Below are 21,478 nucleotides of genomic sequence, written 5' to 3'. Positions count from 1 at the left end.
TAACCTGCGTAACTACACTAAGCTCACTATTCTTACAGAAAAAGGGGTTTCTTAGCTTGGACTTGCTAGGAACACACCCACAAGGTTGGTGCTCACTTCAGAGCTCAGTCTGAGTGAGTATATGTCTGCACAAGGAAGTAAACATATTTAAACAGTGGACGTCCCAGAAAGGCAGTCAAAACCTTATGAAGTGATTTCTATCTTTCCTTTTCTGCTTGCTACCCAGACAACTTGCTGAATACAAAATAGGCTTGACAGTTAATTACCCTTCTTCCAAACAATAACAACTGCTATAACTGAATTCCAGCTCAGAATTGCTACATATATGTCCTATGACAACATTTTCCTTAATTTTTCCTTAATTTTTATTTTTAGGCCAACTATTTCTTAGGTGATCTCTTTAAATATAATTCATATTACTGATTTTTTCTGGGACATTTAACAGGGATTGAAGATTTCATTTTTTATTGGGCATGGAAAAAAAATAACCTGACAATGGAAGAAGCAGCTGCAAGTCTTTTCTAGAATATTTGTTCCCTGAAGTTGGCCTGGACTTGAGCATCCTCATTTCCTCATGATTGCTATTTTTCAGAGTCTTTTATGTCTCTATGTCATTACAGTTTTTCTCTCTTCACTGCCACCTAAAGTTTTAACATTTGAATTGATATTCTCTAAACAGATAGAAATAAAACATAATTATTTCATACTTCCCAATATCATCAGATTAATTCAAATGATGTAAAAGGTTGATATCAAGATACATTGTTTTTTAATTTTGTTTTGTTTTGTTTTGTGGTTCAACTGACTAAAATAAAAAGACTAGAACCAAACTTCAGAATAGAAATATCTGGTTTCCAAACAAAACAAAACAAAACTATACATATAAGATAATGAGGAATGCTTAAGAGTAAAAAAGTTCAAATACAAAGCAGTAATAAATATTAGTCATGAAAAAATGAGAGCATGGGGAAAGCTGACTGTATTTTTAAATCCCTCTTACTGATTACCTCTAAACAAGACAAATAAGAAGGAAATATACACTGTAGACTTCACTTAGAAGTTGGTTAAGATCTACTCAAGTAAAATTGAGAGCACTCACAGACTGTACTGGGGGGACTAAAACAGTTTTAAACTGTTTACATATTCATCTTCACATGTGCCCCAACTACATAAGTGATAAAAATAAAAAATTGTACAATATCCAATAACAATTAGCGTTACCTTTGGAAGGTGCTTTTTTTTCATGCCTTTCTGACTTTTCAGATTTCTCCCTGTGAATCACTAGAAACAAGTAACAACAATATTAACTGATATTAAAAAAGATAAATGTTGCAAATGTGTGAGGAAAAAAAAAGAGGGTTAAGAACCACCTAGGCACCATCGTTAGCCAGAAAGACAAAATCAGCTGCAGCTGTCCAGTGCTGGTATGAAAACACGGCCGGAACTGTTCAAAATTCATGTGGTACCTTTGAAGTTTGCCATTGGCTGGAGGAAGAAGGGACTTTCAAGCATAACTGTAATCCAATGACAGAAAGTAACCAAGAAGAGTTATGTGTATTTTTGTTTACTATGTTTTTGTTGTTGATTATGTTTTTAATGGTGTGCTTTGGTTGATTATTATTTCTGAGCTTTCTTGTTTATTACTTTATTGGGAATTTTTCTGAAGGACTTTCTGAACTACACTTAATAACTAACAGTTTTTCTAGCCACGAATGATTGAACACTATAATTAATTACAAATCTAATTGCAATGGCATTATAACTAATACTCTTTGGGGTTTTTTGTTTGCTTTTAATTTTCACTTCGCAAATTGAAATAAAGCACATTAAAGTGACAAGTTTTCTGGTTAAAATAGACCTGAGTTGCGCAGTAGTCATTTAGTGGTGTATAGTTCGAAATAATTTCCAGTGTGGGCTCTGACATTATAATTTTTTGTCAGTTTATGTTTACACAGTAACCTATTCACAGGTGTCTAGAACTGATATCTATACACCCTCTTGTTCACTGACGTACCCTACCAGGACCAGACGTGTGAAAACATTCAGCTACTTGTTTGACTCTGGCATATGAGTTTATACTGAGAACACAGAAATGTATCCATGAGCATTGTTATTTATTTTCCAGGCTGGTGATGATGTTTCAAATGAAATGTAGAATTGTTGAAGATAAAGAAGTCCTTGATAACAATTTATTGCGAGTAGATGCTTAAAATATCAGTTCTGGTCATTTCAATGATTATGAAATAGATCTAGTCTGTACTGTAATTAAAATGTTTTTTTATTTCTATTTTCTTGTTTGTGTCTTTATTTATTCCCCACATGTCTTTCTTCATTTCATTTGTTTTTCTCTTTTCATGTTAGAAGTTTTACCTGGATTATCATATTGTCTTAGAAACCATATTTACTGTGAATTCTGGAAATACTCAGAGATTACTGAGAAATTATAGTAATCCAGAGTATAAAATATATTATCTCTCTCTCTAAAAAATAAATAAATAAATAATAAAAAAAATAAAAATCACCACCGCCAACAAAAACAACCAACAATATACAAACACACAAAAAATGAAAGAAAAAGAAACTAACGTAAATAAAAAGCAAACAAAAAAAACATGCATGAGGTACACAAAATTCTTGTCAGTTTGCAATATGTTTGCAAACCCTTACAGAAATTCATGATTTCCACAAAAAGTTATATCATATTTTTTCCAATTGCAAAGATACACATATGAAAGTGAGGTGGAAAGTTATTCCTGGGTCACCCCAAAATGTGAATTCTAACATTAAATCTATACCTGTATGCCTCTCCCTTTTTTCAGGTTTTTCTTCTTTTTCTGATCTGTCTTTGTGTGTCACTAGGAAAGAAGAAAAGTTTTTGTGTAAGTAGTTGAACACAAAATTAAGAATAAAAAATAATTATGCCAAGTCATTTGAGATGAAATGACAAATTGTGTTATTACTGTGTTATCCTATGCATATCCACACAGCATACACCATACACAGTTATAATTAGCCAACAGTAGCTAATAAATTATTGCTTTTAAGTCATACTAACATTCCCCAACTATTTCCTACAGTATGAACATCTTTTGCAATTGTCTGTCTGTTCCTGAAGGCAGTTTTTCAGAAAACTGTCAAGGACAAAGACAGAGCTCATAGTAAATGCTGCTGCCTGCACTAGAAGCAGGATATCATATGGACCACTCCATTTTCTGTCAGGCAGTCTCATAAAACTCTGGAATCAGTCTTGGAGCATTAGAGTGCCACATGCACAAATGGCACTTCTGTCACATGCCAGCTGGCTTGGGATGGATAACTAGCAATGGATATGGAAAGCTAGCAATAGATATGGATAGCTAGTAACACTAGCTGAGATCACCTGCTGACAAATGACGATCCCAAAGCCATAATTAGCTGCCCAGTATGTGCAAAGACAAAACTAACATTTTGACAGTGGAAACTTCATTGTGATATTCAGTCATTCTTATAATATTTCATACTCACCTTTCTTAGAATTTCAAACAGCAATTTTCAAGACAATGGAAAATAAGCATGAGGTTTTAAGAGCACTTCAGAAAAATCAGCCATGAAACTGCTGGCTGGCTTTAATTATATCTCCTGTGGCTCCTTTGCCAAACATGAGCAAATAACGAAGATCTTTAACAGTAGCTTGAATTTCATGTCTGACTGGAAGCAAAAGAAGAGCAGGGAACACTCAGTCTCTTGATTTTCCATCAGTACAGCAGTGGAGTACCTCAGAGTAAGTTCCTGACATAGCAGACTGAGTCGTTTTTAAGGGCAGCTATTCATAGTCTGTGTTATTAGATAACTTTTCTAAACTAAACTAAGGAGAAGTTGATTAGAAATTAGTCTAGGATGCTACTTACTCTCTCCATATGCTAAACTTGAAAACAGAATTCATGAAAAATAGAAAATATAGAAATTTTAAAATACAGGGATTCTGTGAAAATGTTGGTTTTCTCCAGGAATTCTACAATCAAATGAGCCTTAGAAAGACTCATATCTACAGTCATAATTTAAAAGTAAAATGTACCATCTTAACCAATCTTCCTTAGTATAGTGAATACAGAATATCTCTATCCACAGTAGAGTTCATCAAGATCATAGAATCACTCAGGTTGGAAAAGACCTTCCAGATCATTAATTCCAACCACAACCTAACCATACTACCCTAACTCTAAAACCCTCTACTAAATCATGTCTCTGAGCGCCACACCCAAATGGATTTTAAATACATTCAGGGGTTACTGGAGTAACTGTAGCAATAGTTCAATAGACAAAACCAAAGAATCACAAAAGTTGACAGAAGGTTTAAAATCCTTATTCTTCTTCATTTGCTCAGGTTCTCCATTTTCCCCTGTCCTTAGAAACATTTAAATATGTAAAATTTTCTCATTCAAAATAAATATAAGAATTTATTGTTTTCTACAAAAAAAAAAAAAAAAAAAAAGAAGTCTTAATGATACATTCACATTGTAATATGAGACGTGATAGTCTTTGATCTGTCATTTTGCCAAATCTCAGAAAAATATCTCTTGATACAACTATTCCATTTTCTAGTAATAAATATTCACTCTAATAGACACCTGAAGTTATGTGCCTGCCACTAACATCTAGTCAGGCTTTCTAGCTCTTGATATTTTGAATTATTCATATAAAATGGAAAAGCTCCAATTGGAGACAACTAGAAAAATCTAGTCAAGCACAAATTTCAGAAAGTACATATTCACTTTGTTTGTGAGAGTTGTCTTCTTGTTCCGAAATAAATTAGTAGTGACTAGATCTTATTGGTATTTCCTTATTTTGGATGAATCTTTATGGCCATAAATCTATTTATTCTTCTAAAATGGGTTTCTTTCTCCAGTCTGACATTTAATTAATCAAAGTTTTATGCAAAAGTCATGTTCACAGAAGGCTTGTAGTGTTCTCACAAATAGGCAGGTTTCAGCAAAATAGAGGCATTCACTAACAACAAGTCGACACATTATCTCTAATGATCTCCCTTTATTATCTCCAAAATGAGTCTGGGGAAAAAAAACAACTATTAAAGGCAATCCTCATGCCCTATATGTTGTGATTTAGCCATTACATTTTGCTCAGAATTATTCCTTAAAGAAAAATATTTTTTTTAATTCATTCAATAATAAAAGTCACCTATTTATGCTTTGGACATCTTTTACATAAGTAAATAATACAGTAAAAACTTACTTATTAATTCATAAATATAATTTTCGCTTTTCTGCATAGTGCTGAATCCAAAGTGCCTTTAAAATCCTCATTCCCTTTCCACTGGGTTTTTACAGGACCTTCTCCACTCTTAAACATATTTGGGATTTACAGAAGGGCCTAAGTGTCAACAAATCTGGCAGTTTTGAGACTCTGATAAAAAGAAAAAAGATCAGGTGTTAAATACGTACCTTTCAGATGTTCCTTCCTTTCATTTCTTTCTAGTTTTTGAGGCTTTTCTCTGTGAATTACTAGAAACATAAAAACATCAGATTAACTTGTAAATCTGTAGTCTCCAGGTATTTTGTATGCATTTTATTTTACAAAAGTAATCACAGAAAAAATTTGTAAAAGCAAAAAATGAATTTTATCTCTGAGTAACAGACACTGGATCTTGTATAGAGCTTCTCAGTGTCAATATTTAATTCCGGGAACAGGAGAAATATTTTTTTTCTTTGAGTAAACCTTCAGATTTTCGATCATGATTTGGCAACAAATGATATTATTCAGCAACTTTGGTCTAGTTCCATTACACAAGCACAGTGACTCTAAAACTTCTGATGGAGGAAATTATTTTCAGTTCTTGACAGCATTGCTTTCTCTTATTAATAAATGGCTAGCATATTGCTTTCCATGCTCTTTATTTTTTATTTATTTTTTTTTAATTTTTAGATGTTACTTCAGTCACAAGATGGATTAATAGGAATATGTCTCTTTTAATAAAAAAAAAAATAATTTCAGGAGGAACATCTGTTGAAAGCAATCAGGTACATGTCAGTGTGGAAGCAGGTAAATTTGGATCCTTATGGACTCTGTTGCCCACTTAACTTTTAGACCGTGTTTATGGACATGGTTGTAATCCACATCCTAATGATTCAGATAAAAATACTCCTTCTCAGACTCCACTTCTGAAAACCAGAACTTTTGCCAGTTTCAGTGGAGAATTATTTTCTTTGCCACTCTTAAGATTTTGTACTCAAGTAAACCATAGAAAACATAACCCTGGTTAGAAGACAACTTCAAGTTTTATACACACCGTAGTATTTTTGCATACACTCATTTCACCACTTTGGCAGCAAATGTAATTTAACAGAAGTTCAAGAATATTTTTTCTTGGTTAAATATGTCCTCTTTAAAATATAGGTTCATGTCTTTAGGAAAAATCATTCCAAATTCCATTAATTTCATTATGTCTTTGCATGTGTTTGCATTATCGAAATACATTTCCTGTCATAATAGGTAAATAATTGCTGATAACAATTAGCAATGCAGTAGAAACAAACTACAAAGAAATTTTTATAAGCCTTTAAGGAATGTGGACAGCTAATTTACACTAAAATCCAGGCTGTGAAAGAACACAGCGGTAATATGTAATTGCATGAAGGACAGGTTGGCTCATTCCATTACTTTCACAGAATCACAGAATCACAGAATCACAGAATTACCCGGGTTGGAAGGGACCTCAAGGATCATGTAGTTCCAACCCCCCTGCCTAGCAGGGCCACCAAACATACACATTTACTAGATCAGGTTGCCCAGGGCCCTGTCCAACCTGGTCTTGAACACCTCCAAGGACGGGGCATCCACAACCTCACTGGGCAGCCTGTTCCAGGGCCTAACCACCCTTCTAGTAAAGAACTTTCCCCTAACATCCAACCTAAATCTTCCCTCCCTCAACTTAAAACCATTTCCCCTAGTCCTGCTATTATCAGCCCTTTCGAAGAGTTTACTCCCCTCCTGGGAGTAAGTTCCCTTCAGGTATTGAAAGGCTGCAATGAGGTCACCTCGCAACCTTCTCTTCTCCAGGCTGAACAAACCCAACTCCCTCAGCCTGTCCTCATAGGGGAGGTGCTCCAGCCCCCTGATCATCTTTGTGGCCCTCCTCTGGACCCTTTCCAAAATCTCCATATCTTTTTTGTACTGAGGACTCCACACCTGGACACAGTACTCCAGATGGGGCCTCACAAGAGCAGAGTAGAGAGGGATGATCACCTCCCTATCCCTGCTGACCACCCCTCTCCTGATGGAGCCCAGGATCCCGTTTGCTTTCCGGGCTGCCAGAGCGCACTGCTGGCTCATGTTAAGTTTCTCATCTATCAGGACCCCTAGGTCTTTTTCAGCCGAGCTGCTCTCAAGGACAACTCCTCCCAGCCTGTACAGGTGCCTGGGGTTCTTCCGACCCAAGTGCAAAACCTTGCACTTTGCCGTGTTGAACCTCATTAGGTTCACCCGAGCCCAGCTTTCCAGCCTGTCAAGGTCCCTCTGAATGGCATCTGTTCCCTCCACCGTATCGACTGCACCACTCAGCTTGGTGTCATCAGCAAACTTGCTGAGGGTGCACTCCATTCCCTCATCGATGTCATTAATAAAGATGTTAAAGAGCACCGGTCCCAAGACAGACCCTTGAGGGACGCCGCTCGTTACCGGCCTCCACCTGGACATAGAGCCATTGACCACCACCCTCTGTCTGCGGCCTTTCAACCAATTGCTTATCCATCTAGTTGTCCACCCATCAAATCCACCTCCCTCCAATTTGGAGATGAGGATGTGATGGGGGACCATGTCAAAGGCCTTGCTCAGGTCCAGGTAAATGACATCGGTCGCCTTCCCTTCATCCACCAACGCCGTCACTCCATCATAGAAGGCCACAAGATTAGTTAAGCATGACCTTCCCCTGGTGAAGCCGTGCTGGCTGTCTCGGATCACATGCTTGTTCTTTATGTGATCAAGCATGTTGTCCAGGAGGATCTGTTCCATAATCTTCCCAGGCACAGAGGTGAGACTCACCGGCCTGTAGTTACCCGGGTCATCCCTGCTCCCCTTCTTGTAAATGGGAGTGACGTGACCCTTCCTCCAATCATCCGGGACCTCACCTGACAGCCACGACTTCTCAAATATGATGGAGAGCGGCTCAGCAACCACCTCAGCCAGCTCCTTCAGGACCCTGGGATGCACGCCATCTGGCCCCATAGACTTATACTCATTCAGTCTAAGGAGGCACTCTCGGACTTGCTCTACCCTTACAGTGGGGAGGGATTTACCTCCTTGGTCCCCACATGGAGGTATGGGGGTGCAAGACTTAGGGACGTGAAAAAGACTAGAATCCTGGCCACCAGTGAAGACCGAGGTGAAGAACTCATTCAGCACCTCAGCTTTCTCTTCATCTGTTGAAGCCATTTCTCCTTTTAAATTTACCAGAGTAGGCACGCCCATTTTGGCCTGTCTCTTCTGGCCAATGTACCTGTAGAAGGTTTTCTTGTTGTTTTTCACATCCCTCGCCAAGTTCAGTTCTGCCTGCGCCTTGGCTTTCCTGATCCCACATCTGCAAGTTCGGACGGCATCCCTGTATTCTTCCCGGGTGACACAGCCTTGTTTCCAGAGCTTGTACACCCCTTTCTTCACCCTCAGTTCTCTTAGCAGGTCCTTGCTGAGCCATGCCGGTTTTCTACCTCTCCTGCCCACTTTCTTAATCAGGGGAATGGAGACCTCTTGTGCTGCCAGGAGGGCATCCTTGAACAGTAGCCAGCTCTCCTCAACGTCCTTATCTTTGAGGGCAGCGCGCCAGGGGATCTTGGCCAGCATTCCATTGAGTAGCTTGAAGTCTGCTCTTCTAAAGTTGAGCATCCTGGTCCTGCTCTTTGCCAGGCCCACATCGCTTGAGATCACAAACTCAACCAGGGCATGATCGCTGGAGCCCAGGCAGCCTCCAACCTTGACGCCTTTGATGATCTCCTCAGCGTTGGTGAGCAGCAGGTCCAGCAACGCTTGACCTCTGGTCGGTCTGTCCAATACCTGAACCAGAAAGCTATCATCAATGGATTCCAAGAGCCTTCTGGAGCTCTTGCAGCTCGCCGTGTGGTTTTCCCAACAGATGTCAGGATGGTTGAAGTCCCCCACCAGGACAAGAGCCCGTGAGCCAGACGCCTCACGCATCTGGAGCAAGAAAGCCTCATCAGCAGCCTCCCCTTGATCAGGTGGCCTGTAGTATACCCCTAATACCAGCTGACCTTTATTAGTCCCATCTCTAATCCTAACCCACAGGCTCTCAACCTGTTCTTGACTGTTTCTCATGGGGAGCTCCTCACAGTTTATCCAATCTCTGACATAAAGGGCGACTCCCCCACCCTTCCTACCTCGCCTATCTCTCCTAAAGAGCCTATAGCCATCGATGGCAGTATCCCAATTATGGGAGTCATCCCACCATGTTTCTGTGATAGCAACAATGTCATAATTTTCAGAGTGCATCACAGTTTCCAGTTCCTCCTGCTTGTTACTCAGGCTCCGTGCATTAGTATAAAGGCACTTCAGCCGGGCTGTCCGTCTCACCACCTTCATAAGCGATCCAGGATCCACTAGAACAGCGGCATCCCCAGCATCCCCCTGCCCTACTCCCTCCTTTTGCACTCTGCAATCTTTGCCCACAGAGTTTGGTACAATCCCTCGAATGTACCGTTCAACCCCAGTAGCCCTTATTTTGCCCCCTTCCCCCTTCGTTCCTAGTTTAAAGACCTATCAATGAGTCCCGCTAATTCTTCAGCTAATACCCTCTTACCCCTCAGGGACAGGCTGCTTGCATCAGCAGCCATCATTCCAGGTGCAGTGTAGATTGCCCCATGGTCAAAATAGCCGAAATTCTTGTGTTTGCACCAGCTCTTAAGCCATCTGTTTAAGAGATGGGTTTTTTGGATCCTCCCTGTATCTTTTCCTGACACCACGGGCATAGAAGAAAAGATCACCTGCACCCCAGCTCCTTCAAGTATTCGCCCCATTCCCCTGAAGTCTTTCTTGATGGACCTCAGGCTTTGCTTGCCAACTTCCTCACTGCCAGCCTGAATTATTAAAAGTGGGTAGTAGTCTGAAGGATGAATCAATCTAGAAATTTTCTTTGAAATGTCCCTGACCCGTGCCCCAGGAAGGCAGCACACTTCTCTGCGGGTAGGGTCAGGCCGGCATATAGGGACTTTAGGACATCTAATAGCACACCTAAGAAAAACACTTGCTTTTTCCTTATATCCAGAAAGTCTAAGGCTGTGATTTTTTTGCAGAAACTGTAGCATGTTGTTACATCTTACATCCATATTAGCAAGTAAAAGCAAATGTGCAAAATAATTCAAACCATTATGTTGTCAATTTTGGATGGGACACATAAACAGTTTTGAAATAGCTCTGTGATGGTCAGTGCTTTTATGTTCAGCTTTACATATAGTCCTGGAACATCTATCGTAAACAGTACTTTATTGTCTGTAAGTTTTTTTCCAGATTTAGCTACCTGGATATCTATTTTTTTGTAAAAGGCTTAGTATATACCAATTCTAAAGCCCTCAGAGATTAGGTGGAAGAATCACATTAGGATTAGTAATTAGCCAACTTGGCCAAATGGTGATGTTTCTGGGAAACAAATTAGAGTTAATAAAAATATTTTTGTATATATAAAAAACAAGAGAAACTATATAAAATTGTTTTTAAGTAAGTTAAGTCAAGCACTCTTCAGCTGAAAGATGCTGAATCAACAGCTTCCCATTCTACTTTAATTCACCATTTTATTTGATTTATGACACACCATTTTATTTGATAGAAAGAAAGAAAGAAAGAAAGAAAGAAAGAAAGAAAGAAAGAAAGAAAGAAAGAAAGAAAGAAAGAAAGAAAGAAAGAAAGAAAGAAAGAAAGAAAGAAAGAAAGAAAGAAAGAAAGAAAGAAAGCATGAGCACAGAATGGGCTGGTATTAGCACTGAAAAAAATATAATGCCCCAACATAGTGCTCACTAACCTAGATTTTGGAAAATGCTGACACATTTTTACATGAGTTTGAATGAAATTTCAGCCTGAGGCAAAAAGCCAAGCAAGAAAAATTTTATCCTCAATGATTGGAGTATGGTAAATTTATAAATAAACTAAAATAAGTGCTTATGATGGAAAATTTTAAGGCAATTTAAAAATGTATTCTGAGTTTAATCATACAGGAATACTGCAATTTATTTCACATAAAATTAAAAACAAGGAGTGTAATATATATGTGCGTTTTCCAAATTTGTATCACCTAATATTATATTTGATTTAGCACCAAATGGAAAACAAAGTGAAGGGAAATTAGATTTCTTTTCTTAATTAGAGTGTCTGAGGCAGAGGATTGGATAACATCTATAACCTCAGAAAAAATAAGTGCAAAAAGAAGAGATGAGGTACAATTGATTCCACACTTAAGCTAAGTAAAAATAGTATCTGGCTTAGTAAGTCTTTGTCCATTTCTTAGGATAAGGGTAAGCAATGAGTTCAATGAGCACAAAGTACAGATTACTTGTTCCAGCTAACAAAGTGCTTGTCCACAGAACAGCACTCACAAAAGTTAAGATAAATGGACTAATACAATGAAGTTACAATGCACTAGTCAGAGCGCATTAAATCTCTGTGTAGATGCATACATCCAAAAGCCAAGTGACCTTAGATTAGGGTCTAACATTTTCTGAGGTTCAGCTTTGCCAGCTAATAGTACTGGTCAAACAATCTTCAGTGCGAGCTTTACCCCAGGCTGCCCTCAACCCGTATCTAGAGAGAGGTGTCCTTACCTATAGCAGGGGGACTGGAACTAGACGATCTTAAAGGTGCCTTCCAACCCAAGCCATTCTATGATTTTGTGAAATGTAAAAATAATATTTGCAAGACCAGATTGGAGAGAGCTTTGAGCATCCTTGTCTAGTGAAGTGTTTCCATGGCCATTGCAGGGAGGTTGGAATTAGATGGCATTGAAGGATATTTTCAACCCAAAACATTCTGTGATTCCATGAAATATTTGAAAAAAAAGTAAAGTAATAATGCAAAAAATTGTCCTGTGCCTCAGTAAGGCATATAATTAAAACAGTGTTATAAGAGTGCAAAAAAAGACTTAACTGAAGACACTCCAGTGATTTCTTTCTGGAATCTGATAAAATGTTGGGGTCATCTTTGCCACAGTAACATTCCTCCATGTAAAGCAAAGCATTTCTGTACACAAGAGGAAGTTTTGGTCAATGCTGCAGTTCCATCTGTATTTTTAGAATGCAGATTTTGAAAAGTCCATAACTAGGGTCCTTTGCTAATAGATCTGAGTTACTTATTACTCAGCTAACCCCGTGGCATCCTAAAAAATTCATTTCTGTACTACATGATTTATTAAGTACTTGGGAAGAGATTCTAGGCACTTCACATGACCCTGATTAGTACAGAGCTGGAAAGTTACCATTAGAATTGTAAAATACTGTAAAAACCTATAAAGAAAATATATGTATGTATAAAGAATATAATAATATAAGGGCGAGTGTATGTATATACACATTGCTTTTAATAAAACTCCAACTGCTTCCTCCTGACATTACAAAGCGCAGCATTGGTACATGAGAGAGGTGCTCATCAAATTTTATTTGGCCTAAACTTTCCGGAGGAGGTTTCAATTCGTCTGAACATACCCCAGGAAACATATTTGCTTATTTGACCTCTGAAAACCAGTTCAAACCAGCTCCTCTGTATATTTTTGGAAAGTGCCAGTTAGAGGACATAAAACAATCTAAAAAAACTAGGCTCCTATAATGGAGGTTTTTCTTATCTCTCATACACACCTTGCTCACTCTTAACTATGCCTAACTTGGGTGGCACCCACTGGTCTATAAATATGTTTTCTCTCTTGCCGAACACACTTAATGTGTTTAGCACCAAAGGAAGTTTGTCTGCATGCTACATTCTTGCACCTTTGCTATAAAAAGACTCCTGGATAAGTTTGGACAAGATAATTTTATAACAAGTTTGAGTTTGAAAATATCCCCACATATTTAAAATGAAAATATTTGTTAATGCCAAGGCACAAGTGAAGATTTTTATTATTTATAGTCTGCACCAACTAATGTCTGGATTATTATAATATATAATAATGGTAACACATGCAGTTGGCAAATACAGCAATTACACATATGTAGGTAAATAGATAAACAAAGAATTACCTTTCAGTGTTGTTCGTTTTTCATATCTCTCTGTTTTCTCTTTATGAATTTCTGAAAACAATGCAGTATTTAATCATGAATATTAAAGTAATTCTAACATAAGAATATGTCAGATGAATTATTTTAATAAAAATAGCTAAGTGGTCAAATATTATAGCATGGTCATGACTTTATCATCTGCATATTCTTAATTACATACAATAAAATACGTTTATCGTTATATATATCATTTTTCATTTATATATGCCTGTATATGCCTATATATATATATATATATATGTAGAAAAAATCCCAAAAGTAAATTACTTCAATAATCATTCTGATTTAAATTGAGCAGTAGTAGTGCTTTTGATGTCAAAAACAAGTTACGCTCATCAGCAACAGCTGAAAATAACATATGTTGGTTATGAATCAGGAAAAACCATGCTTTTATTTAGCATTTTCTCTATATATCTCTAGTTGTTTGTCAGGATTAGTATTTTGTATTTTACAAATTAGCTTCCAAAGGTAAAGTTTATTCAAAGGTAATGTTTTCACTGCATATTCTAGATTTTTAAAGCTCAGATTCTCAGTCATTAACTTCAACTCACAAACAAAGATAGACTCAGTGCTGTACATGAATTACAAACAGGTATAAAAGTTGCTGCTTTAGGAACCAGAGTTTCTGAGAATGACTCATTTTAATCATGCTGTAGACTAAAGCCCATTTCATAAATCCCTTTGCTAAGAACTGTCTTGTTAGAAGAGAAAGTGGTACAGTATTTGTCAGTCCTTGCTACACCACACCTTGAAAATAAAATTTCTCACTTATGACACTGACATTGTTATTATTGCCACACACCTTCATAGTTATTTTTTTTTTTCTACAGCCCTTTTTGTGCCAAAAGCACAATAATATAGAAAATGAAAAAAGTGGAATGTAGGAAAAACAAACCAGAATTTAATCAAGCTTTTATAATGTTGCTTGCTTGCAGTGGTACGAATGTAATGGCCATGTATTATTGGTGCCAAATAAATTCTTAACATTAAACAGAGCATTTGGTTTATGGTAGTATACATATTTTCCTGCAGGGGAAAACTGGTAGAAAATACTGGATCAAATGGATATTTGACAAAATCAAATACATACAAATCTCAACAGAGTCCATTACTTCCTTTTTTTAAGGGTGAGATTTGATCTTTAGATTCTAAATAACACATGTTCTGGCCCTCAAAGAAATACAACAGATTAAAAGATTGTGCTTATTATATCTCAGTTCTAAGGAGCTACTCTAATGTGTGTTAATGAGAGTAGAAATATTCTATTTATCTCACTAGTTATTTGCTCCAGTTGTAAATAGCATGCATTGCCAAAGATATACAGTAGCCAAAGGTATTTTCTCTCTTCAACATTTTTGAATTATAAATAAATATAGAATGTTTTTATTGGATGGTGTAAGTCATCTAAAATAAAGATTTTGCTCTGTTCACAAGAAACATAACTATGCTATGTAGCCTTCAAAAAGGAAATTCATGGAGATAAAGGAACACAAAGGATAAAATACGTATTACTGTTAGCTGCCTATGTATGACAGAATAACTAAGCTAATTATATGATGTCAATGAGCCAAAAGGACTTTTGTTCTATTTTTGTCTTGTACTTTGCAGCTAGGTTGTGTAGTTCATTTTTTGGTCTACATATCTCAAATGCAGTGATTAGGAAAAAATTGCGTTTATTGATATAGATATTGATTTACTGTATTTCAGCTGAGCTTGGATTATTTGTCCTCATGTAACTATATGAAGATAATTTTTCCATCTACTGAGAGAATCCTATTGCTTGATTTTCAAACATTTCCCTCTTGTTCTGCTTAAAAGGATACTTAGACAAGTTTCCATAACATAATCGTAGAAATAGTGCAAGACAAAGATTATTTGCAGCTACAGAATTCCTCCCTGCTTCTGAGCATATCTGAGAAATTCTCTATGCCATTGCTCCGGACTACCTTCCTTATGATGCATTTAAGAAAGTTCAGTTACTTCCTTTGCACAACAATATATATGGGAGTCATATCTCAGCCAGCTCAAAGGTCATTCTACATAAAGATATGGTTGTGGCCCACAGAGTGACAAATCACATTCTACAGGGACAAATATAAGAATCATAAAATCCTTAGAATTGAAAGGGACCTCTGAAGGCCATCAAGTCCAACTCCCCTGTAATGTACAGGGACATCCAGGACAAGCAGTGCAGTCGATACACTGGAGGGAAGGGAAGCTTCCCAGAGGGATGTGGACAGGCTGGAGAAGTGTACCAATGAACATAATAAAGTTCAACAAGACCAAGGGCAGAGTGCTGTACTTGGGCTGGGGCAATCCCAGATACTTGTCCGAACTGGGGGAAATTCTCCTTGAGAGCAGCCTGTGGAAATGGACTTGGGCATCCTGGGAGACAAGAAGCTGGACATGACCAGCAGTGTGCATTTGCAGCACAGAAGGCCAACTATGTTCTTGGCTGCATTAGAAGAGGAGTGGAGAGCAGGGCTTGACCCTTGGAAGGGTTCATTCACAATCTCTCTCAGCAACCTGTTCCTGTCTCACCATCCTTGCTGTAAAAAATAGTAAATATGTCTTCTTCATCTCCAATCTAAGCCCACCCTCTTTTACTTCAAAAGCATTTACCATTGACCTATCCTTATTTGACTCAAGATGGCTGAGCTCTACAGAGTCAATGTACTTAGCTCTACCTTCAACATATTTCTCAAAAAAAAACCAGTATCCTTTTCTTGTGACATATACAAATACATATTTAAAAAAAAAAAAGAAAAAAAAGAAAAGAAAAAAAAAGTTTCAATTATTTTAATATTTTAGCAAAGTTCTTTTTCTTACTTTTGTCTGCAGAATATATATGGAACAATGACTGTAGAGGTGGCCATCTAAATCAGCTTCATATTTTGTCAGTAATTAATTTTATTGACACAAGCACTGCTATAATGAACATAAAATGATACTTGCTAGACAGGAACAGTGAGAGTTTCACCCAACTTTCTCCTACAGCTAAGATTCCATATATTGTACAGAACTCTACAGAAATTCCATGTAGTGAAATATATCTTCATAGTACATAAGTTTGTATATTTATTTTTATATATTGCAAAATATGCCATCACTAAGGTCTTTTCACAAACATCTGACTATACTCAGAACTATCATAAAGTACTGTAGCCTGGGAAACATCAGTTCTAATGCATTATAACATAAATTTTCCCAGCACAAGTAAATCTAGTTTCAATATGTGCTGATCTTGATTGATCTAAAAGACAGAAAGTAGAGACTGTTAGCTAACTCCAAAAGATTTAAAATAAATAAACACATTAGATTATTCTACTGATGTTTTTCTCTAAACAGAGTTTTGATACTGCCTCATCCTTTATGACAAAGAGCTTTAATTTTCTAGTAATCACATCATATCTCATTGCTGAGTTGACAAAGTGGCTATAATATCATGGAAGACTTACATGGTCAGTTTAAAGTATGTAATTTATCTCTATCAATGTGACACATTGTTAATAAATCCTAAGTACTATGAATTCATGTTTAGAAAAATGACAGAATGAAGTAGCAGTAAGGATAATCTTCATCACCACGGCAACCATCCCTATTCTTCATGAGATGACAGTGTAGTTTATTACATTATTGCAAGGGAGTATGTATTTTAAAGCTGTATTTTATTGGTTCCTTTGTATTTATCAGGCAGGTGTGAAAATTGTCTTTCCCTTTTTTTTATTTCTTGCATTTTGAATGGATTAGTACTTTATTTTCCTAAATATGGGTATTGACTGATGCTAGTTTCTCTAGATGTTGAGTTTGTGTGCATATACAGAATATGCATGGTTTTGTTTGTTTGTTTGTTTGTTTATTTTGTTTTAAATAACTTCTAGAAAGGAAGCTAGTAGACTTTTTATTGACCATTTAAAGATGCTTAAAGGAGACAGAGACAGCTATACTTTTAGCAGGCCAATATATCTATATGCTACTGATCCAGAACAGGCTCTCAAAGACTGCTGAGGATCCGTATCGAAGGAAGCTTTACTGAAAATCCCCGCTGAAAATACAGTTTTGACATTATCTTCCCCCACCCTTCACCAAGCTAATTTCTACTATCGGTAGTTTGCAGTATCTAACAACAGCCTGGCACTGGCAGTACGCTGTGAAGCCCCAGGTATGGGAAAATCTCCATTGGAAAAAGAGAAAAAAAATGCAGTCCTCTTGGATGAACACGGGCTCAGCGGTCTGTGAACTTACTAGACCATGACTGAAGAAGCACCACCCCTGCATGGCTTAGCACAAAGAGATTCTTATGGTTCCATCAACACAGTTCCCTCCTTCATCAGCTTTTGTCTGCTCTCTTGTTGCTGTCTTTGTATTTTGCTGGTTACTTTGTGAGTTTGGTTTGGATTTTTGTTGTTGTTTTGTTTTAAGGTATATGTCACCTGTAATGTGGAAAATGAGTGGGAAGAGCTGTCCAGTAGCAGTCTTAGCAAGGTCAGTTAGCTTTTCACAGCTTTTCTGGTTAATGGGGGCTGAGGCTCATAGGTGCTGCCATAATACAATACCATAAGAATTGCCTAAAATAAAAGAATAAAAGTATAAAACAAAATAATAATGCTACATATTATTCTGTGTTAAAAAGAGAAAATAACAAAAGTCAAAGTGTCAATGGCAAAAGAGCCAAAGTGAGGAAGAAATCAATTATTGTTCCCATCTGAAAACACAAGACAAATTCACTCAATTTAACTTCAATAGTCAGCAAAAGCACTGGAAATTTAACTCTGATGCTTGACATCTAATATTATCTCCTGATGTTTAAGCAATCCTTTTTATTCTTAAATATCGTAGTAAGCACAGAAATTATGTTCAGCATCTCTACTGTTTAAAAGTATAGTTGAATTGATGGAATTTCATCTGAAATGATGATGCTATTTCTTTCCTAAGGAAATTTTACCAGTTGGTTTTCTTTTTCATATTCACTCACAGGAAACACAACAAAATGCACCTTAAGTGCTTTGACAGTCATAAATATTGAAGTGTGAAAAGGAGAACGAGTCCTACTCACAGTTCTGATGTACCAGAGGTTAATAATTTGCTTTTGAGAAGCCAAAACCCTTACATCTATTGCCAGCAATTTAATGGGACTATATCCTTTCTAGTTTATCACGACTAATTAGTTGTAGGCAGCTGATTATCCTGAAGAGATGATGGAAACAGACACTGAGGGCATGGCAAGAGTGAGTGGTGTTAAGAGCTTTAGAAGATGAGAGGAATGTCATTTCTAATATGTTTCTTGATGCTGTCTGTATGAAGAATTATAGTCAACTCTCCTGCTGCTGGTATCCTCAGGAGAAATTTGCAATTTTGCAGCTGATGTCTATTTTTAATCTAGATAGTACCAGCTGGTGAGGGTGACAGTTATCCTTATGGGACTAGGAGGAGAATAAATGAAGTTGTGTGTTTGAGCAACTTCTAGCTAACTACTAATATATCATGTAGCTTTGGACCACAGGGAAAAAGAAATACAACTGGCATAACTGGGAAAAACATAAAGAAATAATAGCAAATATTTAATTGGGAAATTAAATTGGTGTGTTGTACATATATCTAGGAACCAAAACCAGTGTAATGTTACAGGAGGATTTAAGTACTAACATTCACAGTTGAGAAGTCTAAGTAATGCATAGGACCAATTCGGGTACTTCCCTAAAGCTTGTTGGTAGTGTAGTCTTATTCATGGTGTTTCCTTAGATCTCATCCTATTCTGAAGATGTACAGAAACTTCAGGTTGGGGTACGGAGCAACTTCTGGAGCCATGCAAATGCTATTAGAAATTAATTGTCTCTTATCCATGAAAATACTGAAGGGATTGTGTGCTCATCCAGTGTATGAAATACCAGGCCAAAGTGCCTCTTAAGTACAGTTTCAAAATTGTTTACCTAACTCTTCTGAAATCACAACTACAGTTTGGAGTGAAAATTAAGATTTATGTATATATGTATTCTTTAGAATTTCATGTCCTGTGTAGGACTACTGTTGACAGAGGTCACAGAAGAACAACTGTTGATAGAGATCACAGAAAAACATTTCTCATTTTTATCGTCATAGCCATTCTGTTCAGTATGTATTTACCCAGAATAGAATGTTCTCCTAAACTGAGAGGGCTGCTGTGAATTGATTTTGACTGCCCCTAAATCTATTAAATGAAGCTTAGCTACTTCACCATAGCTGTCTTTATTTTCTCCTCTTAATAGTTTGTTCTACATCACGTAAAAGCCATCAGAAAGAGAACATGACCCTTTTGTATTTTCATAACAACTTATCTTGAGTAGCGTACAGCAAGCAAGTGGGCTTTCCTACTAAGAAGTTCCTCTCAGAAAATAGAGACATAACAGTACCTTGCTGATATACGCTGTCTTTTTATAATGCCAAAATGGGACAAAAATAAACAGATTAGATTCTAGTTCAGGAAGTACTCAGTTGTATCCACACCATTTTAGTTTTACCAGTCAGTAATATAAATGCATTGTGTATGACCTGTGGACATCTTCCTCATTTTACTAAGGAATGCATTGATTCTGGTGTTATATTTTGTTTTTCTTTATTTTTAGCAGAGTATACATCAAAGGAGACACATTTGAAAGATGGTATTTTCAGAACAGAGTGCATGCTATTTTCATAACAGCAAAACACCCCAGCCCACATAAAGATTTTATTATAAGCTACTGTTTTAAACTATCCATAATTCGCTTTTTACCAGTATTTGTGGTTGGACTTGGTGATCTTTGAGGTCTTTTCCAACCTGAGCAATTGTGTGAGCGTCATTGATTACCCCCCCCACCCCTATTTTTTAAGTGGTACTTTCTTATTTCATTTACAACAGTTGCTTAAAAATTAAATCCTTCATTATGTTTCAGTACAAAATTGTCTTTTAGAAAAATAATAAAATAATTATTTTTCCTGAAAAACTCAGATGAAAGAAGTTAAATAAAAGCCTCCAGCGCTGAAGAATTAGCTGTAAAGATGGAAAATTTATTTATGTTTATTTGAGGTAAATCCAAATGATGAACGAACTATGTGCTCTGCCAAAAAAAGGGAATAGCTGTGTGCCCCGGTGGCGCAGTGGTAGGAATGCTGCGTTGCAACACCGGAGCCCGGGTGTTCGAATCCCCCCCTGTGGCGCAAGTGGTAGAAGTGCCGCTCTGCTACACAGAGGCTCGAATCCCGGGGGTTGGACTCGATGATCCTCTAAGGTCCTTTCCAACCCCCACGAGACTATTACTTATTACCTAAAAAATGAAGTCCAGCTCAAAAGCTCCAGTTTATCATAGTACATGGAACTTGACCTAGTGCCCAAACTTTTCCTTCTGAGGCATTTTTCATGTTTGGAGGCTTTTCTCAACTCAATTCGCAGTCAAAAAATAATTTCGTAAAAGAAAAATTTTGACTGTTTCATGGATTAATAATCTTGGATGCTATAATTTGCACTTTCAAGAAGACCATAGACAAGTTTTGGTTTTGTTTTTTTTTTTTTTTTTAATGGGGGAAATTTAGTGACTGGATTTTGGAAAAAATTGAAGGTGGAAAATAATTTACACAAGTAGTTTCTATTCTATTACAAGTATATTAATATGCCGACTATTTTTGGTTTGGTTTTGTTCTCCATTTCCAATTCTGTATCTTGGTTCTGAAATGTAAAAGAAATTTAATGAAACTTGGATTTTTAAAAGCGCTACACGTACATAAAACACATGCCTCCAAAAGAAAAAATGAATTAGAGATAGAACAATAGGATCAAAAAACAGATTGTTCTTTTCTTTCTGTAGAAGTAAAATGGTTGCAATAAATTTCTTTTTATGAATTCCATCTCTAACAGATGTTATTTGACCAGTTTTAAATGATGTTTTTCATAATCAATTTTATCATAACATGCATTTAATTGAATGTAATCTTACAAGGACAAAATGCAGACAATATCTAATTCTGTGTGTGTGTGAATAACAACCCCCCCCCCCACACACACACACACACACAAAAAAAAAAAGGAAGTAAGAGAATAATCACTCTTTCTGTGCTCAGCTTAAAAAATGTAAGCTATGCAAATTTGGTCTTAATCTATTATCACGCCAATTTGTATTATTTGTTTCTAGATTTGCTAAGATGGGCTTTTTTTAAAGTCCTGGCATGCAAGAGAAAGATACTGGATCTAAAGGTCACAGGCATAGGACTCCACT

General features: G+C 36.8%; 1 protein-coding gene across 1 annotated transcript in view; it reads right to left on the bottom strand.

The window, feature by feature from the left end:
• The window catches only part of TRDN (triadin), a 199,312-nt gene that overhangs the window by 130,525 nt on the left and 47,309 nt on the right, over positions 1-21,478 (bottom strand). The window contains 4 exon segments of the mRNA XM_085541752.1: positions 1,222-1,281; positions 2,796-2,855; positions 5,439-5,498; positions 13,215-13,265. Coding sequence (XP_085397878.1) covers positions 1,222-1,281; positions 2,796-2,855; positions 5,439-5,498; positions 13,215-13,265 — 231 coding nt within the window.

The sequence above is a fragment of the Coturnix japonica genome, chromosome 3 (assembly GCF_054131305.1).
Source record: "Coturnix japonica strain WE chromosome 3, WE-NBRP24, whole genome shotgun sequence".
Taxonomy (NCBI): Eukaryota; Metazoa; Chordata; class Aves; order Galliformes; family Phasianidae; genus Coturnix; species Coturnix japonica.
Note: the sequence above shows the minus strand (reverse complement) of the source record. Positions and strands in the feature narration are given on the sequence as shown.